Source organism: Phragmites australis, chromosome 22 (assembly GCF_958298935.1).
Source record: "Phragmites australis chromosome 22, lpPhrAust1.1, whole genome shotgun sequence".
Classification (NCBI taxonomy): Eukaryota; Viridiplantae; Streptophyta; class Magnoliopsida; order Poales; family Poaceae; genus Phragmites; species Phragmites australis.
In genome coordinates, this window is record NC_084942.1 from 5,704,961 (window position 1) to 5,726,430 (window position 21,470).

Consider the following 21,470-nt stretch of genomic DNA (forward strand, 5'->3'; position numbering starts at 1 on the left):
ACAATTTATAATATAGGAAGATAAATTACTTGAAGTAAATTGCATGAAAGTAAATAACTCAAAGATGACACAAGAGATTTTTCACGTGGTATTGGTGATTTGCCGATCACCCCTAATCCACATTGAGGTGAGTTTAAGCTTCAAACCTCTTCTCTATCAAATATTCAATTCTCACACGAGAAATGGCTCATTCGAGCAACTTGACCTTAAGCCGGAAATGAACAAGAACTACTTAAAACCTTGATTTCACTAATGAAGCACTTTACCACTCCGGTAAGACGAGCTCAAACCTCTCACAATCACTATCGTGGCTCCTTCACAATCTTCCTTGAAGGGCTCGATAGAGCCACAACCTCCAAGCCGTCTAGGAGGTGGCAACCTCCAAGAGTAATAAGTTGATGATGCTTGCTTGAAGGATCACATGTGCCAAATTGCTCAAACTCTTTGAAATTATGCACTAGTTGCTCTCAACCTCTCAAAGATGTAATCACCGAGCTAATGAAGAGGGAGAGTGAAGTGCCCTGGTCCGTTATACAGCGATCAGACCGCCGCCTGGCCCGGTCAGACCGCCAGCACACAGGAGCACCCAAATGTAGTCTTTTCGACGGTTTTTCTCAAACTATAATTTTCAACTCTATATGAAATGCAAGTTTGAGCAATTTGGTACTACAGAAACCTTAAGTAAACACACACCAACCCCTCTTAATAGTACACCACTTATCCTATCAATTCAGTTAATTTTTCTTCTCTAATCTCCGTTGACCGGTAAAAGAAATTGCCCTACAATTATACTTTTGCCTTGAGCTAGCCATTCTTCATGCTTTCCACTCATGTAACTTCTAGCTCCGCAACACCTTTGTGACTAACCTTTTCATAACTTATTTAAACATGTTAGTCCATAAAAGATATATTATCATTAATTACCAAAACACGAATTAGGGACCTAGATGCTTCAATCTCCCCCTTTTTGGTAATTGATGACAATAAAACTAAGAAGTGATGTAAATTGAGTTTTGAGCCCACTTTTAGCCATTAGCAAAGAGAAGACTCGAAGGTGAGTTTTCATAGCAAGAGTTTCAAGTAAATGAGATTGAAAAGGATAGTTTGCTATAAAAACTCAAGTCAAGGTAAGCTCCCCCTAAACATGTGCCTATAATGTTAAAGAGAGGATAAATGTCACAAGTTATAAATTTAAAAGAGAATTTCGACGGAGTTTACTTTGTATATATGGATCCAAGGAAGGATATATAATTATTAAGATATCCAAAGATCAATATGTGACATGAGAGCGTTTTCCTCGAGACATCCAACAAGGTTAGAACATAGAGGTAAACAATTAAACATACTTCAACATATTACAATATTTAGACATAAGGTTCATCACATAGTTCTTAATCAAAAATAAATAAAGATGCAAACATAGTTCATTACAATGTTTAAACAATTATGCAAAGCAGATATGCAAATGAGGAAAAAAATTCTTCACTTCTTCCATTTCTCCCCCTTTGGCATCAAATACCAAAAGATCTAGTCACCCTGAGGAGGAGGAGGACGAGGACGAGGATAGACATTGTAGAAGTGATCGGAGAAAGCAGTGAACCGATCATCAAGCTGCCGCTGTCCAAGAGATAAAGTGTGAAACATGTCATGCAATTCTTGGTTCTGAGCATGAAGTGCGGCCATGTCCTCACGAGCCAGGGAAATGGACTAATGAGTCGATTGGAGTTCTGACATCACAGGCTGATAAAAGTTTTGCTGAAAACTGGCCTGAAAAGAATCCAAACTCTGCTGAAATCCCTGCTGAATGGAGGCCATATAGGGGTTAAAGAACCCTGCCGAAGGTACCCACTGAGGGGGAGCTAGTTCTAGAGCAGGCTGAGGTGGAGGAACATAGTGCTGAGGCTCATCATGCTGTCCTTCCTGAGTTGCATCTTGACCCCTCCACAAAATACTTGGATTTACTTTGAAAGGCCGATATCCCAAATGCTTACAATCACATGAAGATCTTCGTAACTTTGTCTTCATAAGAATAAGGGACATAATATATGGAGCAAAATAAAGATTTGCAGTTATGCTCACCGTTATATTGTTAATGGCTTTGAGCATAAACTTGATCACATTAATCTTTCTCCTGTTTATGATATGATTAATGATATTCCAATAAAAGTCCCTAATTGCATCACTGTTACCACTCTTTGGAGCAAAAGTGGCTCTAGCAATTTTGTTGATTGTAGTAGTGAGGACCTTTAAGCCTGTAACCGTCCTAAGAGTGACTCTAGGGACAACCCCTATTGGTTCATAGGAAGCACTCCAAACTTTTTCTGCCAAGCATTCTTCATTGTTGATATCGATAGTGTCATAGATAGTATCAAAAGGAATTCTGATGGCATGAGCAAATTCCCTGAATGAGGCTTCATATCTCCTAGATCTAGTCATCCACTCAATTTTTGGGAATCGTGAGATATTTCAACAGTAGCATAGAATTAGCGAATGACTGTTGCATTCCAATCACACTTGAAGTTGACAAACTCATAAAGACCTAACTCTTGAAAGATATTAGTTAAGACAGTCATGCTAGGTTGATTTATCACATAAGCCCAATCAATCCATTTATGATCAAATATATTTTTGCGCAAGAGATGGCCATAAAAAGCATCTTGTTGTGTCATGGTATAAAAGTGAGGCAGAGTTGCATCATTATCAAGACCATACTGATATGTATTTCGGGCTCTAGTATATTCAGTTGAATTCCAATTCTTCTTATGCCCAACATAAGCTTGACAGTTGATCTCAATATCCTCATCACTAGCATCATCCACATCAAAAGCAACATAACCAGCATAGGATGAAGCTTCCTCACCAATATCTTGTGAAGGCACCCAATCAGAATCACCATGATCACCTTCTGACTCTGAGTCTGCCAATCTTCTTTTACCCTTGCCCCGACCAGCCAACAGCTTTCTCACTTTACTTCCAAGTCCATTTCCTCCTCCACTGATCATATGATACATCACAATGCATTAGTTAACATAAAAGATTGACAAAAGATGAAAAATATAGAAAAATTGGCTCTGCTGCTGCTGGTGGTTAGACCGATGAGGGCCGCGATCAGAGGTCAGACCGATGAGGGCCGCAGTCAGACCGCCGGCAGGCAGACAGCCCTCCTTCGATCGATTTTGATGAAAATGTGAGGCAAATTGAATTCCCATCTCACCAAACCTTGAGAATAGCCTAATTGAGATGCTAGCAACTAATTCCAACCATTTCATCTCAAATCCATACCTCTAATTATGGATCACGTCCTTCAAACCCTAAGCACAAAAGCCTAAAAAAGATGGTAAAAAGAGTAGGGATTCAAAGATTACCGAGAGGCCATGAGAGAGGAATCCGCGGTGAGACCGGAGACGCTCTCGGGTCGACCGGGGACCAAGGATTTGACCTTCTTTGAGATTCTTACCGAGAGCACAATTGTGTGGAGAGAGAGAAAAAGAAACTCGGTGGAAGAAAAAGATGGGGAATAGAGGAGATAAGGTCGACCTGGACATAATCTTTGGTGGCGGTCAAACCGGGACACAGGGCGGTCAGACCGCCAGAGTCCAGAGACACCAAACCTCTCTGTATAGATTGGTGGTTAGACCGGAGAGAGGACTGCGGTCAGACCGCTGGAACATGAGCTTTTGGATTTTTGAGGATGGAGCTATAAAGGGAGATGCAAGGTAACATATGATCTTTTAAGGTTGAAAAAGAGATAGAAACATATGCAACAAGACATAACCAATATTATTGAAATGTAAACTTGAATTTAGATATGCAACAAATTCACATATTCAAAGGAAATAAACATGAGCAAGATGAGTATGTAAAGCATTGAAAACAAATGCTAGATCATGAAAGTGCATAAACATCATGTGTCTAAAGTTTCAAACAACATTTGAGAAGTCGATGACATTAAGCTCATTTCTCAATTTTCAAAAACGATTCTCATCTAAGGGTTTTGTGACGATATCTACTAGTTGGTCTTCGTCCGAACACTATCTACTAGGATATCGCCTTTGCTTACATGATCTCTAAGAAAGTGATGGCAAATATCTATATGCTTGGTTTTAGAGTGTTGGACCGGATTTGTGGCTATTTTCACGACACTCTCGTTGTCACATAAAAGAGGCACTATTTTGAAAACAATGTCATAATCTAGCAAAGTTTGTCTCATCCAAAACAATTGAGCACAATAACTACCCGCGGAAACATATTCCGCTTCGATGGTAGAAAGTGCTACGGAGTTTTGTTTCTTGGATGACCATGAAACTAGCGATCTACCAAGAAATTGGTAACTACCGGAGGTGCTTTTCCTATCAACTTTGCAACCCGCATAATCGGACTTCGAATATCCGATTAGCTCAAACTTAGCACCTTTAGGATATCAAAATCCTATACTAGGAGAGAAATTTAAATATATCAAAATGTGCTTAACGGCCATCAAATGACATTCTTTTGGAAATGCTTGAAACCGTGCACACATACATACACTAAACATGATATCGGGCCTAGATGCGGTAAGATAAAACAAACTACATATCATAGAATTATAAATCTTTAAATCTACCGGTTTACCTCCCTCATCAAGATCAAGATGACCATTTGTTCCCATATGTGTCTTGATAGGCTTTGCATCTTCCATACCAAACTTTTTCAATAAATCCTTCAAATACTTTGATTGGCTAATAAAAGTTCCATCTTTGAGTTGCTTGATTTGAAATCCAAAAAAGAAACTCAATTCACCAATCATAGATATTTCAAATTCCTTAGACATCATTCTCCAAATTCTTCAAAAAATCCTTGTTAATAGATCCAAAAATGATGTCATCAACATAAATTTGACAAACAAAGAACATCTCTAAGTCTCTCATACCACGCACGTGGGTCTTGTTTAAGGCCGTAGATAACTTTAGAGAGTTTATATACATGATTTGGCCTCTTAGGATCTTCAAAACCGGAAGGTTGTTCAACAAAGACAAGTTCACTAATTTTTTCATTCAAAAAGGCACTTTTTACATCCATTTGATATAACTTAATATTATAAGGTGAAGCAAAAGCAAGCAAGATTCTAATAGCCTCAAGTCTAGCTACGGGAGAAAAAGTTTCACCGAAATCCAAACCTTCGACTTGAGTATATCCTTGTGCAACCAATCTTGCTTCGTTCCTTACAATAATTTCATCTTCATCTTGCTTATTTCGAAAAACCCATTTTGTACCAATGACATTATAATCTCTTAGTCTTTCCACTAATTCACATACATCATTGCAGGTGAAATTATTTAACTCTTCATGCATTGCATTCACCTAATCCAGATCATTTAGTGCTTCTTCTACATGATTAGGTTCAATAGAAGACACAAAAGAATAGTGTTCACAAAATGAAGCAATACAAGAATGAGTTTGAACACCCTTACTAAGATCACCAACAATTTGATCAATGGGATGGTCCTTGGCAATGGTATGATGAACTCTTGGATGAGTTATATGTTCTTGTGATGGATTTGATGAAGTGGTAGCTTGTTGTACACGATCATCCATATCTTCTACATTTTGAGTTTGAGCTTGATCGTTTGTAGTGGAAGAAGATGGAATAGCTTGGATAGAGATAGATGGATCATCTTCTAGTTCATCTTTCTCTTTTGGCTTGATGTCTCCTATTGACATATTTTTTATAGCACTTCTCAAACCTTCATTACCTACATCATCTAAATTTTTTTCTCTTCTTGGGAGCCATTAGTCTCATCAAATTCAACATTATGTGTCTCTTCAACTAAACTAGAATTTTGATTGTAGACACGATAAGCTTTACTGTTTGAAGAACAACCAAGTAAGAAACCTATATCACATTTTCTTTATAATTTTGATAAGCGTGTACCTTTCTTAAGGATGTAGCATTTGCATTCAAACACCCGAAAATATGAAATATTTGGCTTTCTTCCAATAAGAAGTTCATATGTAGTCCTTTTCAATAGGCGATGACAATATAATCTATTTGATGAATGACAAGCGGTGTTAATAGCTTCGGCCCAAAATTTTTCCGAAACAATGTATTCCGAAAGCATTGATCTTGTCATATCAATAAGAGTTCGATTCTTCCTTTCTACAACTCCATTTTGCTCCGGAGTGTATTTGGCCAAGAATTCATACTTGATTCCCTTTTCATTGCAAAAATCCTCAACCTTGGTGTTTTTGAATTCAGAGCCATTGTCACTTCTTACCTTCTTGATTTTGAAATCAAATTCATTTTCGGTCCTTTTAGCAAAACTTTTGAAGGTGTTAAATACAATAGTTTTGTCATGCAAAAAGAACACCCATGTAAATCTAGAAAAATCATCAACAATAACAAGACAATAGTTGTTACATTCGATACTTACATATGTAGTAGGACCAAATAAATCTACGTGTAATAATTTCAAATGTCTTGAAGTTGACATGGAGCTCTTATATGGATGTGAATTCCCCACTTGTTTTCCGGCTTAACAAGCACTACATAGCTTGTCCTTCTCTAATTTCATATCTTTCAAACCCACTACAAGATCATGCTTCAACAAACGATTTAGTTGATTCATACCAACATGACCAAGCCTTCTATGCCAAAGCCATCCTTTTGATATCTTTGTGAACAAGCATGTGCTAAGACTTGCATCATTAGAAGAGAAATCTACTACATAAAGATTACCATACCTAAAACCTTTAAAAATAACACTATTGTCCTTTATACTAGTTATGATCACATCATTTGGAGAAAAAGTACATAAAAGATCAACATCACATAATTGAGCAACGGATAACAAATTGAAATTTAAGGATTCAACTGGTAAGACATTTGAGATTGATAAGTCATTTGAGATAGCAATTTTACCTAACCCTTTTACCTTTCCTTTGCTATTGTCTCCGAAAGTGATTTTGTCATATTCCAATCCATCGTTGCTCATAGAGGTGAACATCCTTTGATTTCTGGTCATGTGTTAAGTGCATCCACTATCTAGCACCCAATGTCTTCCACCGGACTTATAGTTTACCTACAAAATAATGTTAAGCTATTTTAGGTACCTAAACTTGTTTGAGTCCTTAGATGTTAGTCACCAAAGTTTTAGATACCCAAATGGCATTCTTTTTAGTACCAATTATAGGAGTGCCAATACATCTAGCTTTAACACTTCCATTAGAACATCTCTTAAGGATATAGGATGAATCAAAAGATGTATATGAATTATCCTTGATATTTTTGCAATCCTTCTCAACATGCTCGGTTTTCTTGCTCCTCATGCAATAATCGCTACCTTTCACAAAAATAGTTTTATGATGAATAAATGCCTTCTTACCCTTCTTGGGAACATACCCAAGGGCTTCTTTCTTGATAGAGAACCTTTGACTGTCCAAAACTTGTCTAATTTTGGACTCTCCAATATAGCATCTTGCAAGATCATTTGTTAGTTTTTGAACCTTTTCTTGCAACATAATATTTTCATTAACAATCAAGACATCATTGCAAGATACATCATTAGGTGAAGTAAACACATCATTATGTGAGGTAGAAGAACTTATGTGAGATATAGTATACTCATCATCAAGAATTTTGTATGATATACTCATATCTACTTTTGTTTTGTTGGTTTCATGAGCAATAAGAGAGTCATGAGCTTCCTTAAATATCTCATGAGTTTCTTTGAGACCCTCATAAGCCGTCTTTAGCTCCTCGTAGGAATCTTGAAGAGAAGTGTGTCTTTTTTTAATTCCTTAAACTTTGCTCTTTCTTTGCTCATAAAATTATCAAAACCATTTATTACCTCAACTAAATCATCATATGAATATTCATCTTCATCATTTAATACGTTGGAGTCACCCTTTGCCATAAGACAATGAGGTGTGGAGAAGAGTGAAAGTGCTTCCTTGATAGCTACACCGGCAAGATCCTTTTGAGATGGCTTCTCATCATCGGAGTTGGAGCTTGAGCTTGTATCCGAATCGCACTCAATATAACATGCTTGGCCATCTTTCTTCTTCTTGTAATACTTCTTGAGAACTTTCTTGTCTTCACTCTCCTTCTTCTTCTTGGAATGTTTTTCTTCCTTGTTCTTGTAATTTGTGGCAATATGGTCTTTTTCACCACATTCAAAATATCTTCTTTCTTCGAACGGATTTCCTTTTGAAGATTGTCCCTTCTTACTATATCCACTTGGATACTTTTTCTTCTTCATAAATCTCTTGAATTTTCTCACAAAGAGAGCCATTTCTTCATCATCGTCATCATCATCACTCTCTTCATGATCATCTTTGCCTTTTGATAAGCATTTACCTTTCTTAAGAATGTAGCATTTGCATCCAAACACTCGAAAATATGAAATATTTGGCTTCCTTCCAATAAGAAGTTCATATGGAGTCCTTTTAAATAGATGATGACAATATAATCTATTTGATGAATGGCAAGTGGTATTAATAGCTTCGACCCAAAAATTGTCCGAAGCATTGTATTCCGAAAGCATTGATCTTGCCATATCAATAAGAGTTCGATTCTTCCTTTCTACTACTCCATTTTGCTCCAGAGTGTATTTGGCCGAGAATTCATGCTTGATTCCCTTTTCATTAAAAAAGTCCTCAACCTTTGTGTTCTTCAATTCGGAGCCATTGTCACTTCTTACCTTCTTGATTTTGAAATCAAATTCATTTTCAGCCCTTTTAGCAAAGCTTTTGAAGATGTTAAATACACTAATTTTATCATGTAAAAAGAATAACCAAGTAAATCTAAAAAAATCATCAACAATGACAAGACAATAGTTGTTACCTCTAATACTTACATGTGTAGTAGAACCAAATGAATCGATGTGCAATAATTCCAAAGGTCTTGAAGTTGACATGGAGCCTTTTTATGTATGTGAATTTTTCACTTACTTTCCGGCTTGACAAGCACTACATAGCTTGTTCTTCTCAAATTTCATATCTTTCAATCCAACTACAAGATCATGCTTCAACAAATGATTTAATTAATTCATACCAACATGATAAAGCCTTCTATGCCAAAGCCATCCTTTCGATGTCTTTGTGAACAAGCATGTGCTAAGGCTTGCATCATTAGAAGAAAAATCAACTAGATAAATATTACCATATCTAAAGTCTTTGAAAATAACACTATTGTCCTTTATGCTAGATATGATCATATCATTTGGAGAAAAGGTGCATGTAAGATCAAGATCATATAATTGAGCAACAGATAACAAATTGAAATTTAACGATTCAACTAGTAAGACATTTGAGATAGACAAATCATTTGAGATAGCAATTTTACCTAACCCTTTTACCTTTCCTTTGCTATTGTCTCCAAATGTGATTTTGTCATATTCCAATCTATCATTGCTCATATAAGTGAACATCCTTTGATTTCCGGTCATGTGTTGAGTGCATCCACTATCTAGCACCCAATGTCTCCCACCGGACTTATAGTTTACATACAAAATAAAGTTAAGCTCTTTTAGGTACCCAAACTTGTTTGAGTCCTTGATGTTAGTCACCAAGTTTTAGGCACTCAAATGGCAATTTTTAGCACCAATTATAGGAGTGCCAATTGTCGGTGTATCAGGAACCAGGGGTCCCTGAGTCCCGAGGCCCGGCCAGCCATCCGCCACATGGCGCCATCCCACGAGGTCCCTCCTAAAGGATGAGAAAAGTTCAAGTCCCGGAGAAGGTGCTCGGGGCCACAGTCACTGGTCCCCGAGCACCCCAGTTCCCCGATGATCCACAGAGTCTACGTACCGGGAAGAAAGTGCTCGGGGAGGTGCCCGGTCACCCCCGAGCGCCCTAGTCCCCCGATGATCAGAAGAGCTAAGTTCCGGGGGAGAGTGCTCGGGACTGCGTGTGGCAGCTCCTGAACGCTCGGTTCCCCGAGGATTCGCGTAAGAGTGCTCGGGAGAGAGTGCTCGGGGGCTGCTCGGGGCTGCACGTGGCAGCCCCTGAGCACTCGGTTCCCCGAAGGATCGTGCAAGAGTGCTCGGGAGAGAGTGCTCGGGGAGGTGAACAGTACCCCCGAGCACCCGGTACCCCGAGGACAAGGATATGCATTCTCGGGAGAGAGTGCTCGGGGAGGTGAACAGTACCCCCGAGCACTTGGTGCCCCGACGACCCAGAAAGGCCCCCGAGGGGCCCGCCGATGAGGTGTCCATCAGCCAGAGGTCCGAAGCCGCATTTAATGAGCGTGCGTGGCCTGACATCTCCAACTGCTCCCGCCGCGGTGTCAGTTCCTGCCATGTTTTGGCAGAGAGGCGTGGGGCTATTAATTGCACGAGTCCCGTCCCGTATCATCCGGCTTGTCTTGGGATAACATCGCGAGGATCAAGGCGTTCCGTCTGCCGCCCTGCCGTGGCAGAGGAACAAGACAGGGCGGGCACGCCGGGTTGCTCTGCGGCTGCCCGGTGGGCCCTCTCCACAGCGCCCGTTGCCAGGGTGTTTATGGTGACAGGTGACTAGGCGTGCGGCGTTTTTTCCACCCCCGGTCACTTCACCCAGAAGAAATGATGACGCCTTTCCCAGTCATGGCGTCTTGGAACTTGTGCCCCCCCTCCTTCCCATTCGGGGCATGTCTCGGCCGGCAGGTGCTTAAAAGAGCCGGCAACACAGAAGAGAAAGACGGGCAATCCAACAATAGCCAAGCCAACAAGAGACCGCAAGCACCCAAGCATCAAGCACCGAACCATAGATGAACACAAGGCACAAGGGACAGTCCCAGCCGAAGAACAAGGAGCCTCAAGCTCTTAGTTAGGCCAATATTCTTGTAACCAGCAACATCCTTGATGGACTTTCTCGGGACAGTTATTACATCCATACAGGAGTAGGGTATTACTCCCCCGTGCGGCCCGAACCTGTCTAAATTCCGGTGCATTTACTTCTCTTTGCACTAGGTCGTCACCCCCACCACCGGCCGTTGCATTTACTCTCATTCATTTCTCCGGCGAACTTATTCAGGATCATCCCCCCGGTCGAATCTCTAAAAAGGGGTCTCTCGGGATCCCTGCGACAGGAGTTAATCCTCCGACACCAATAAATCTAGCTTTAACATTACCATTAGAGCATCTCTTAAGGATATAGGATGAATCAAAAGATGCATATGAATTATCCTTGATATTTTTGCAATCCTTCTCAACATGCCCGGTTTTCTTGCACCTCATGCAATAACCGCTACCTTTCACAAAAGTAGTTTTATGATGAATGAATGCATTCTTAGTCTTCTTGGGAACATACACAAGACATTCTTTCTTGATGGAGAACCTTTGACTATCCAAAACTTGTCTAATTTTGGACTCTCCAATATAGCATCTTGCAAGATCATTTGTTAGCTTTTCAACTTGATATTTTCATCAATAATCAAGACATTATTGCAAGACACATCTTTAGGTGAAGTAAACGCATCATTATACAAGGTAGAAGAACTCATATGAGATAAAGTAGATACATCATTAAGAATATTGCATGATATACTCATATCTACTTTTGATTTGTTGGTTTCATGAGCAATAAGAGAGTCATGAGCTTCCTTAAGCATCTCATGAGTTTTTTTAAGACCCTCATGAGCCGTCTTTAACTCCTCATAGGAATCTTGAAGAGAAGTGTGTCTATTTTTTAATTACTTAAACTTTGCTCTTTCTTTGCTTATGAAATCATCAAAACCATTTATTAGCTCAACTAGATCATCATATGAATATTCATCTTCATTATTTAATACCTTGAAGTCACCCTTTACCATAAGACAATGAGGTGTGGAGAAGAGTAAAAGTGCTTCCTTGATGGCTACACCAGTAAGACCCTTTTGAGATGGCTTCTCATCATCGGAGTCGAAGCTTGAGCTTGCATCCGAATCCCACTCAACATAGCATACTTGACCATCTTTCTTTTTCTTATAGTACTTCTTGAAAACTTTCTTGTCTTCACTCTTTTTCTTCTTGGAATGTTTTTCTTCCTTGTTCTTGCAATTTGTGGCAATATGATATTTTTCGTCACATTCAAAATATCTCCTTTCTTCGAAGGGATTTCCTTTTGAAGATTATCCTTTCTTACTATATCCTCTTTGATATCTCTTCTTCTTCATAAATTTCTTGAATTTTCTACAAAGAGAGCCATCTCTTCATCATACTCATCATCATCATCACTCTCTTAATGATCATCTTTACCTTTTGATGCTTGATCCTTAAATGTGACATTCTTCTTCTTGGCATCACTAGCATCATCATGAAGATTCTCTTGTGACTTCTTAAAAATGTCATGAGTGAGAATTTCATTCAGGATTTGCATTGAAGTTGTCTCTTTCAAATTAGACCTTACAAGTAAAATCACAATAGTATCATATTTGTTAGGCAAAACTCTAATAAACTTATGAGAAAAATTAACATCGAAAACATCCATGCCAAGCCTCTTGAGTTCATTTATTATGTTGTTCAAACGATTGAACATTTTTCAATGCTTTCGTTTGACAACATAGCAAATTTCTCAAGTTGCCCTTTGTAAACAAAAAGCTTGGCATCCTTAACCATGGTTGAACCTTCATGAATCTTTTTAAGCCTTTTCCATATTTCATGAGCGGTCTCAAACTTGCAAATACGATTGAACTCATTAAGATCTAAAGCACTATAAAGAACATTCATAGCTTGAGCATTAGCAAGAGAATTTTTCTTATCAACATCGGTAAGACTAATGGGATCAAGAGTAACATAATCTTTATCCATAATATCCCAAAGCTTACCGCCCATAGCCTTAAGATACATGGTCATTCTAATCTTCCAATAGGCATAGTTTGACCCCTCAAAGAACGGAGCTTTCCCCACAGTGACATGAGCGTCACTAGCTATAATCCTACTCCGATATGGTTAAATCCGCAACAAAAAAGAGTCTTAGGCTCTGATACCACTTGTAGGATCAAGGATATCGACTAGAGAGGGGTGAATAGACGGTCTTAAAAACTAATTGCTAAGCGATCAAGAAAACTACCGAAAACAAACTAAGGATCAATAAAGCAATAAGTAGAACAACTAAGAGCTAAGTTGAGGTTTGCAAACCTAGGGTGACATGCAACAATTTATAATATAGGAAGATAAATTACTTGAAGTAAATTGCATGAAAGTAAATAACTCAAAGATGACACAAGAGATTTTTCCCGTGGTATCGGTGATTTGCAGATCACCCCTAATCCACGTTGAGGTGAGTTCAAGCTTCAAACCGCTTCTCTATCAAGTATTCAATTCTCACACAAGAAAGGGCTCATTCGAGCAACTTGATTTTAAACCGGAAATGAACAAGAACTACTCAAAACTTCGATTTCACTAGTGAAGCACTTTACCACTCCAGCAAGGCGTGTTCAAACCTCTCACAATCACCACAGCGACTGCTTCACAATCTTCCTTGAAGGGCTCGATGGTGCCACAACCTCCAAACCGTCTAGGAGACAGTAACCTCCAAGAGTAATAAGTTGATGATGCTTGTTTGAAGGATCACAAGTGACAAATTGCTCAAACTCTTTGAAATTATGCACTAGTTGCTCTCAACTTTTCAAAGATGCAATCACCGAGATAATGGAGAGGGAGAGTGAAGGGCTAGAGCTCAAAGTGTTATATTTATGTGCTTAAGTCAAGAGGTGCATTCAATGAACCAGCCATACCCTTATTTATACCCTTCTACCCAAAATCTAATCGCTACTGCCGTTCTGACAGCTCTGCGCAAGTGGCGGTCAGACCGCCGCCGTACAACGGCTACAGACAACAGTCGAAATTAATTCTAACACAGCCTGGCGGTCAGACCGCCATCCTTCTCGGTCAGACCGGCACAACCTTGGTGGTCAGACCGACAGACCCTGCGGTGAGACCGTATGACCCAAAACTCTCTGTGTGATTCTCGATCAGACCGACACAGCCCACGGTCAGACCGAGACTTAGATCTACTTAGAGTTTTGAGAAGACTTTATACAGTGGTCAGACCGCCCGAAGGGCTGGTCAGACCGCCACTCTCAAAGAGGCAAGGCTGCCCCGGTCCGTTATACAGCGGTCAGACCGCCGCCTGGCCCGATCAGACCGCCAGCACACAGGAGCACCCAAATGCAGTCTTTTCGATGATTTTTCTCAAACTATAATTTTCAACTCTATATGAAATGCAAGTCTGAGCAATTTGGTACCACAGAAACCTTAAGTAAACACACATCAACACCTCTTAATAGTACGGGACTTATCCTATCAATCTGGTCAATTTTTCTTCTCTAATCTCCATTGACCGGTACAAGAAAATGCCCTACAATTATACATTTGCCTTGAGCTAGCCATTCTTCATGCTTTCCACTCATGCAACTTATAGCTCCGCAGCACCTTTGTGACTAACCTTTTCATAACTAATTTAAACATGTTAGTCCACGAAAGATATATTGTCATTAATTACCAAAATACGAAATTACGGGCCTAGATGCTTCAGTTTTTCATGCCCACCTACCCGGCGTTTTGAACTCACTCGGTATCCACATTGCAGTTAAAACAATAATGCTTGGAGGCTTGCACTCTCGAGTATTCAGTCGAGGATGGTGTGTTGGTGCTCATGCTCTACTACTTGTTCCGATTATCACATCGAGCATTGAGTCGGGAGCTGAATACTCGAGAGTGCTAATGACGTACAATTTGACATCTTTTCGATTCGCAAACAAATACTTAAGACGTGAAATTATAGGTAGATATCACATCACCTTAGCAAAAATTCCTTTCTTCACCTCACTGTTGTCTGATTAACTCTTACGCTTGTATTGAGATACTTTACACACTGGACACGAATGCAAGTCTGATAGATCTTTACGGTAGAGGATACAATCATTCGGACATGCATGTATCCTTTCTACATCCATTCCCAACGAACAAATAACCTACTTTGCTTCATATGTATTGAGACAGCTTGTTTCCATCTGAAAACATGTTCGATAAGAGTTCTAATAGCGCCATGAAACTCTTGTCTGACCAACCATCATTTGCTTTCAATTTAAGCAGTTCAAGCACGGATGACAACTTTGTGTATTCTGGTTTGCATTCAGGGAACAACAGTTTCTCCGAGTCCTCAATCAAGAACATGAATTTATTAAAGTCTCTTTAAGTACTTAAGTTCACGTTTGCATCGCATAGCATCTGATACAATCTATACCACCACAGTCATCATCATCTGCACCAAAATCCTCGTCATCTTCTTTTCTTATATCGACTTTGGGTTCTTTGATGATACCAACGTCTTAGTGTAACACATTTTGCTCTTGACCATGTTTGGTCCAACACATGTAGTTCAGTTTGAAGCCCCTAATAATCAAGTGCGCTTGGATTTGTAGGGATACGTTCTGTCTAAGGAATGATCTTTCGTTTCTACAATCACAACAAGGACAATATATAAATTCAACACCCTTCTCCAAAAGATCCTCCTCGGCAGCTGCCAGAAAATCCGTCACACCATCAAGGTACCATTGGTTCGTACGAGAACTGTACATCCAGCCACGATCCATCTACAATGTACGAAGTAAATTAATGTCAAATCAACCTAATAAAAGAGAGCAACCGAGCTTTTCGTCGAAAAAAATAGAGCTATCGTGCATGCATGCATGAATGAACCATACAAATGATAATTAATCCAAAAGTAATTAACGATTACCATTATATTATATACATGAGTACCTAAAAATAAGGGGAAAACATTAATTCAAAACTTATCGTTCAATACTATATAGTTATTGATAATTTTATGTTTGTATACCAAAAATCCAAAATTTATCTAGAACACTAGATTAAAACTAGCCATTTATAATAACATATAATTAAACCTTCATATGTATTTTGAGCTTCATATATACCTAGAACAACTAATATATTCTAGACCATCATGAAAAAAAAGTCTAGATGTAGATAAAGTTGATCTCTAAAAACTAAATTAGAACACAAATCTACATCATCTAATGAATAGAACAAAACTATATTATTCGTTTTCACAGGGGTTCCTTATATGAACCGCCTGGGAAAATAGAGCATTTCCACAGGCGATTCCTTATATGAACTGCCTGGGAAAATGGAGATATTTCCACAGGCGGTTCACATAAGGAACCACCTGTGGAAATTAGTTTTCACAGGCGGTCCACATCCGCACGGGGTCGCAGCCACTTTCTTAGGCGGTTGGTCCTACGAACTGCATGTAGAAATGAAACCTAACTGTCTCGAAAAATAGCTTTTGTAGTAGTGAGAGAAAGAAAAAGAATCCACTTTAGTTCTTGTTGAATAAGATGAGGATAACAATGTGTGTGTTCTCTCTATGCAAGGAGAGATAGTGTGATCAAGGCTACAATTAAACTCATAGTCTCCAGTTCCTTTATGCCATTTTGTTTCTGTATAACAAGAATTATGTGTTTCTAGAATAGTGATATTTTCTGGAATCGCTGAAGATTTTGCTTTACATATTATTGAAGAAAGTTGCAAAAGATCCTATAACTAAGTAGACTCTACATGCATGGTAGTGCAACAACACATTAGCACAATCTGTTGCATTACCGAGAATTGAGACATAAATACAGGACTGTTCTTGGTTGTGTAAGTATGTTTTTCAAGAATCACACATATTGTTACCATTGTTACAATGTCAGCAGAAGAAGGTTCCATATTCTCAGTTAATTGCTCTGATGTAATATCACAAACAAATGCATTTATCTTTTCAGGTCTTAAGTCCTTGTGTTTCTGCATGAACAATTCAGCCAATGGTGACATGACATCAATGGGGGGGAAACACTAATCACATGAACCAATTGTTCAGCTCGTACCGAGAATTTGATAGATAACTACCTTGACCAAGTCAACAGCTCATGGAGAAAAATCACAGGCATGAACGAATATATCTGGATATGTAGAAAGCAACGGAAAGATTGTGTTTCCAACTCCTCAACCAACCTGCATTGAACTTAACACCAGTCATATTAGATGCAAGCAGAAAATAGCAACAAAGTTTACTAGATGCAGGTATGCAATAATCACACATAGTTTGAAACTGATTGAAAGAGAGGAATCTCACAAGTTCTATGCTGATTTGGATGTGGATTGCCTTACAGATTCAGATACTTCCAAACTTCATACCAAAGAGTGTTCATATTCAAATTTCCTTGTGGCTTTTAATGATCATAAGTCCTGATGAGTTCGATTATCAGATACAACCATGCAATATCAGCCTTTATCCTACCTCTAAAACCACCATCTTTTCTCCACAGTAATACCAGCTTTGTGTACATTATGACAAAATTGGAGGAAAAACTGTTGTTACTTATGCTTACCACAAAATATTTCCCCATTCTTTATCCAAGTAGTGTCGATCCTTGAAGAACTACCTAAATGGAAGGACACAAAATCAAATGCATGACGAAACAAATATAAACAAGGACACATCTATGACATGAAAAGTACTTAAGTAGATAATGACAATAAATTGCTCCAGCATATTTGAATCCAAGGTCCAAAAGTTCACAAAATTGTTCAATGTAACATTTTATCAGTAAGAGTTACGTGAAGATCCCTTTTTAGCATTGAGAAATATACCATTGATATAGGGGAGAAAAGGTTTCGTCAGTCACCAGAATTTAAAGGGAGGCGGGACTAGTAGAGCAATTTCATCAAGGGTCACAACTACGTGTTTCAGGAAAGCATAACCCAGCCCACAATTGATAGTTACAGCATACTAAATACAAGAAATCATCATTAGTGGAACTCTGCGAACAAAAGGCAAGGGTACTTTGGTGGCAAGAGCTAGGTCATGCATCCTTGCTTCAAACTCTGCTGCTCAGACTTGTACTCTAACACCGGCTGCTAGCACATAGCATTGCTGATAAACAAATAATTGAGGTAGTTTCCTAACCTACATCCTTCCTACCACCTTGTATGATACTATCTGATAAGATTCTAAATTCCAAATGCAACTACTCTCCTTCACAAGCTAAAGCTTCAGCTACTTCAGGCAAGTGAGAAACATGGCCAAGAGCCCAAAAGTGTAACCTTGTCCTCGTGGTGGTGCTTGTAGAAGATGTCCCAGTACATCCTCGCATCCCTCTCGTGCTTCTCTGCACCAGAAAACGAACAACCTGTAAGCACGGCGAAACAGCACGAGAGAAGGGGCCGTATGAGCTCGCAGTGAGGTGAACCTTTCCAGAAGGGAGTGACGAACCTTCCGGAGCCGGTGGCGGACAAGGAGACCCGCGCAGTGCCGCGTTGCTGCTGCTGCTCGACCGCGGCCATGGTGCTCGCTTCCAATTGGACGGAGGCTGCAGCAGCGGGGGCGGAGGCGGAGGCGGCGGTCCGCCGGATCGGTGCGAGGCCTTGGCGAAGGTGAAAGCTTTGAAGACGAATCTGCTCGTGCTGAGCCGGAAATTTGAGCAGAAAGACCGAAAATGAGGCCCATTGCTCGGCTTTGGGTTTGGGCCACGCAACTGAGCGGCCCACGAGAACCCCTCCGCGCGGGAATTTTTTTATTTTTATCTCTACCGTATAAAATAAGTTGATTCTTACGACACCTCTTTCTATATTCTCATCTCATCTAATAAAAACCTCTAAATTTTAAATAATTTATCTATTTTTATCATTTATCCGAATCCTCCGGTCTTCCTGCCTCGTTACCGACTATGAATATATGACCAGCTTTACTAATGAAAATAAATAAAAAAAATAAGAAGAAAAATTAGCGAATAATCTCCTCCTCATTTTTCATATCACATTTAAAATCGGACTATGATATTATTCTCGACATATTCGTTCGGCAGTGCTCCTATAACGTCTATATATCTCTATAACTTAAGTTTATGCTTAATATTACTGTGTCCAATATTTATGTCTTTGTTGCAACATAAATACATTTAGTTAGTATTTTTAAATCTAAAGATTGCAAATATATACGTGTTTTGAAATTTTATAATATACTCCTATGCTCATTAGAAGGCTGGCATGTTTCTATCGTCTTTCCAACAGCTGATGGATGGGCTGGTTGAGCTGAGCCTAACAAATCGGCCCAGTAGCCCACAGCAACGCAGCCCCAACGAAAAGCCAGAAGCAGTGGGCCACCGATCTCTCGCTCGACCGCTCCCAATTCCCGAGTTCCCGGTCGCGAAACGCAAGCGCCGCCGCCGCTCTTCGCCGGCCGTTCGTCTCGGGCCCGGCCGGCCGCGCCGTGAGCCGCCGGCCAGAACCGGAAGCAAAGGTGAGGGATCCACAAGGTTCGGCTTGCGCGTACTTGGCTGTTGCTGTGCGTCGTGTCCGTAGGTGGTAGTGGACTTCAACTTCAAGCCGCCGCCGGGAGTTGTGATTCTGCCAGGCGGCGATGCGTTGTGCGCTTTAGAGCATGACCCGTGTGGCTTGTTGCAGCAAACGATTTCAACTTTTTACTTGCATCTGTCACCTACGAAGATTCCCACACCCTAAAACATCCTCCTGCTTGGGAAAGATAAAAGATTTTATCCCCATCAGATGACTACACTTCTCCCTTTCAATCAATTTCGGTCCATCCATCCTGCAATCTCAATTAATTTTGGTAAAGTAGTTTTATTTGTTTCAGAGTTTAGGGGTGCATTATGTCTTCAGAGGAGCTGAGAGCAAGCTTTTCAGATTTGGCAGTGGGTTCACACACCCGGACAGAGAGCCAAACTGATTCTTCAGGTGATCAGTCATCCACGGGGGGCGTGCAAGTCACTTGTTTCACAGAGGACCTTCATGACGTCACACTTCATTTTCAGATAATAAGGTTCTCTAAACAGGTAAACTTGGTTTCGTGTCTCCAATAGAAGTATCAAAAACTGAAAATCGTGTAAACTCATATTATATCATGAATTCATAATATGACTAAAAAATTGCCTATGCTACTTGTATTCATTGACTTCATCTTATCACATTTTTGTGTGCTCTATAATGGGCATCCGGATAATAGGAAGATATTTCTACCAGATGTATATCTACTTCTATTTAGTTAGGCAATTAAATTTGAACTCTGGAAGTTCTATGCGTATCCTGTATACTTGTTGTAACATTACATGGCAGCTGCAGTTTAACCGTTCCACGTTGCCCCCATGAGCTAAGCTTGCTTCACATACTGTTTATTATGTCATGATTGTGATAGAAAAAACGTTTATCCAGCTTATACTTTCATTTAGAAAAGCAGTAAATGTGGACTCTGAAGTTCTAAGTCTATACCTGTATATCTTGTTATGGCATGAAAGCATGTCGGTTTAAGCATTTGGCTGTTCCACATTGTCCCTGTGAGCCAAGGTTGCTTCACATAGTGTTTATTATATACCATGATTAGGATATGAAAATATGCTTACTGTACTTCTAATCATTGACTTAAAATATTCATTTTGTTTGGACAAATTTGTTTTATTGCTGTGTTCTCTACATTCATTGTATTTTGGATGTAATCCCCTCAGCTTTGTTTACAATGTGCTATGTTCTCATGCTCCAATTGGTGTATACAGAATATTTATGAGTTGTCAGGTTTGAGTTTTTTTCCATTTTCATGAAGATTTATGCATGGATTGGATGCAATACAGCAAAGTTTGGCCATTTATATGCTGCTGCAACCACTCGACCGGTAAGTAGTTGTTGTCATACTCTTAAAAAAGATACCATAGTTTGGTTATTTTTTTGTCATTTTTCCATGCTTCATGGTCCTTGCAGGGTAACACAGTGAGTGTCACCTCTGTACTAGGAGGAACATCTGATAACACCGGGTCAAGCATGGCCCGTCGTTTAGGTACGTCGTTTAGGTACTACTTTTTGTTGGTAATTAAGTAATTACCCAGCATTCATGGTAGCTTATTAATAACAGCAAAGTAACATCCCCTCTTGTTTCAGTGCTGAAGACTGGCCTAAATATAGTTCTGGCATGCAACATTCCAAAAGACAGCCCCATGCTTGAGGTAATCTTAGTTTCTCATCTCTGCATTACAATTGCTGAAGCCTGAAGCTGTATCTCACACTCACGGGTCCATGGTCTCAGGCTGCTGCGGAGAGGAAGCTGGTAGAGAAGCTGAGAGGTTTAGGCTATATCAAATCCAAAGCTGGGGAGGCTAAAACTTCCAATGCGCAGTGATGGGTGCCTCTGAGCTCTTATAGTTAAATTGCAGTTAGTCATTAGATACAGGTAGAAGCTTTGTGATCTGGTGCGCTTAACTGATGGGGTACTTCTGTCATGTGCCGAAAATGTTCTGAAATCTGAATTATACCTTTGAAGGCTCAACAACCACTTGAGATGTATGTTGGTGAAATGTTGCGTGTGATTGGCGATTGTGGCATCTCCATGGAATGAATTGAACATGTTCTGATGTCATACTTAGATGCAGATCGTTCGGTTTCTGGCTTGTGGAATCCTAATCGAGACATTTGCCCAAGGAATTATTCAGATCATTCGGTATCATGTATAGGATCAGA

At 39.7% G+C, this 21,470-nt stretch overlaps 2 protein-coding genes across 3 annotated transcripts; one reads left to right on the forward strand and one right to left on the reverse strand.

Annotated features, from left to right (window-relative positions):
* Positions 1-15,413: 15,413 nt before the first annotated feature.
* LOC133904480 (uncharacterized) lies at positions 15,414-18,456 on the reverse strand. Its single transcript, XM_062345996.1, has 5 exons — positions 18,200-18,456; positions 18,054-18,118; positions 17,339-17,392; positions 16,857-16,971; positions 15,414-15,535 (listed from the first exon to the last, which is right to left on the reverse strand). Exons 1-5 carry the CDS (start codon positions 18,454-18,456, stop codon positions 15,478-15,480), a joined length of 549 nt encoding a protein of 182 aa, XP_062201980.1. The 3' UTR covers positions 15,414-15,477.
* A 653-nt stretch (positions 18,457-19,109) lies between these two features.
* On the forward strand, positions 19,110-21,375 carry LOC133905554 (uncharacterized). Of its 2 annotated transcripts, none has more exons than XM_062347373.1 (6): positions 19,110-19,248; positions 19,588-19,801; positions 20,563-20,631; positions 20,718-20,793; positions 20,895-20,959; positions 21,040-21,375. In XM_062347373.1, the coding sequence occupies exons 2-6, from the start codon at positions 19,619-19,621 to the stop codon at positions 21,130-21,132; spliced, it is 486 nt and encodes a 161-aa protein (XP_062203357.1). In that variant the 5' UTR covers positions 19,110-19,248; positions 19,588-19,618; the 3' UTR covers positions 21,133-21,375. The 2 variants fall into 2 exon arrangements, with proteins under 2 accessions (XP_062203357.1, XP_062203356.1); XM_062347372.1 differs by having other exon boundaries at positions 19,603-19,801.
* Positions 21,376-21,470: the final 95 nt, after the last annotated feature.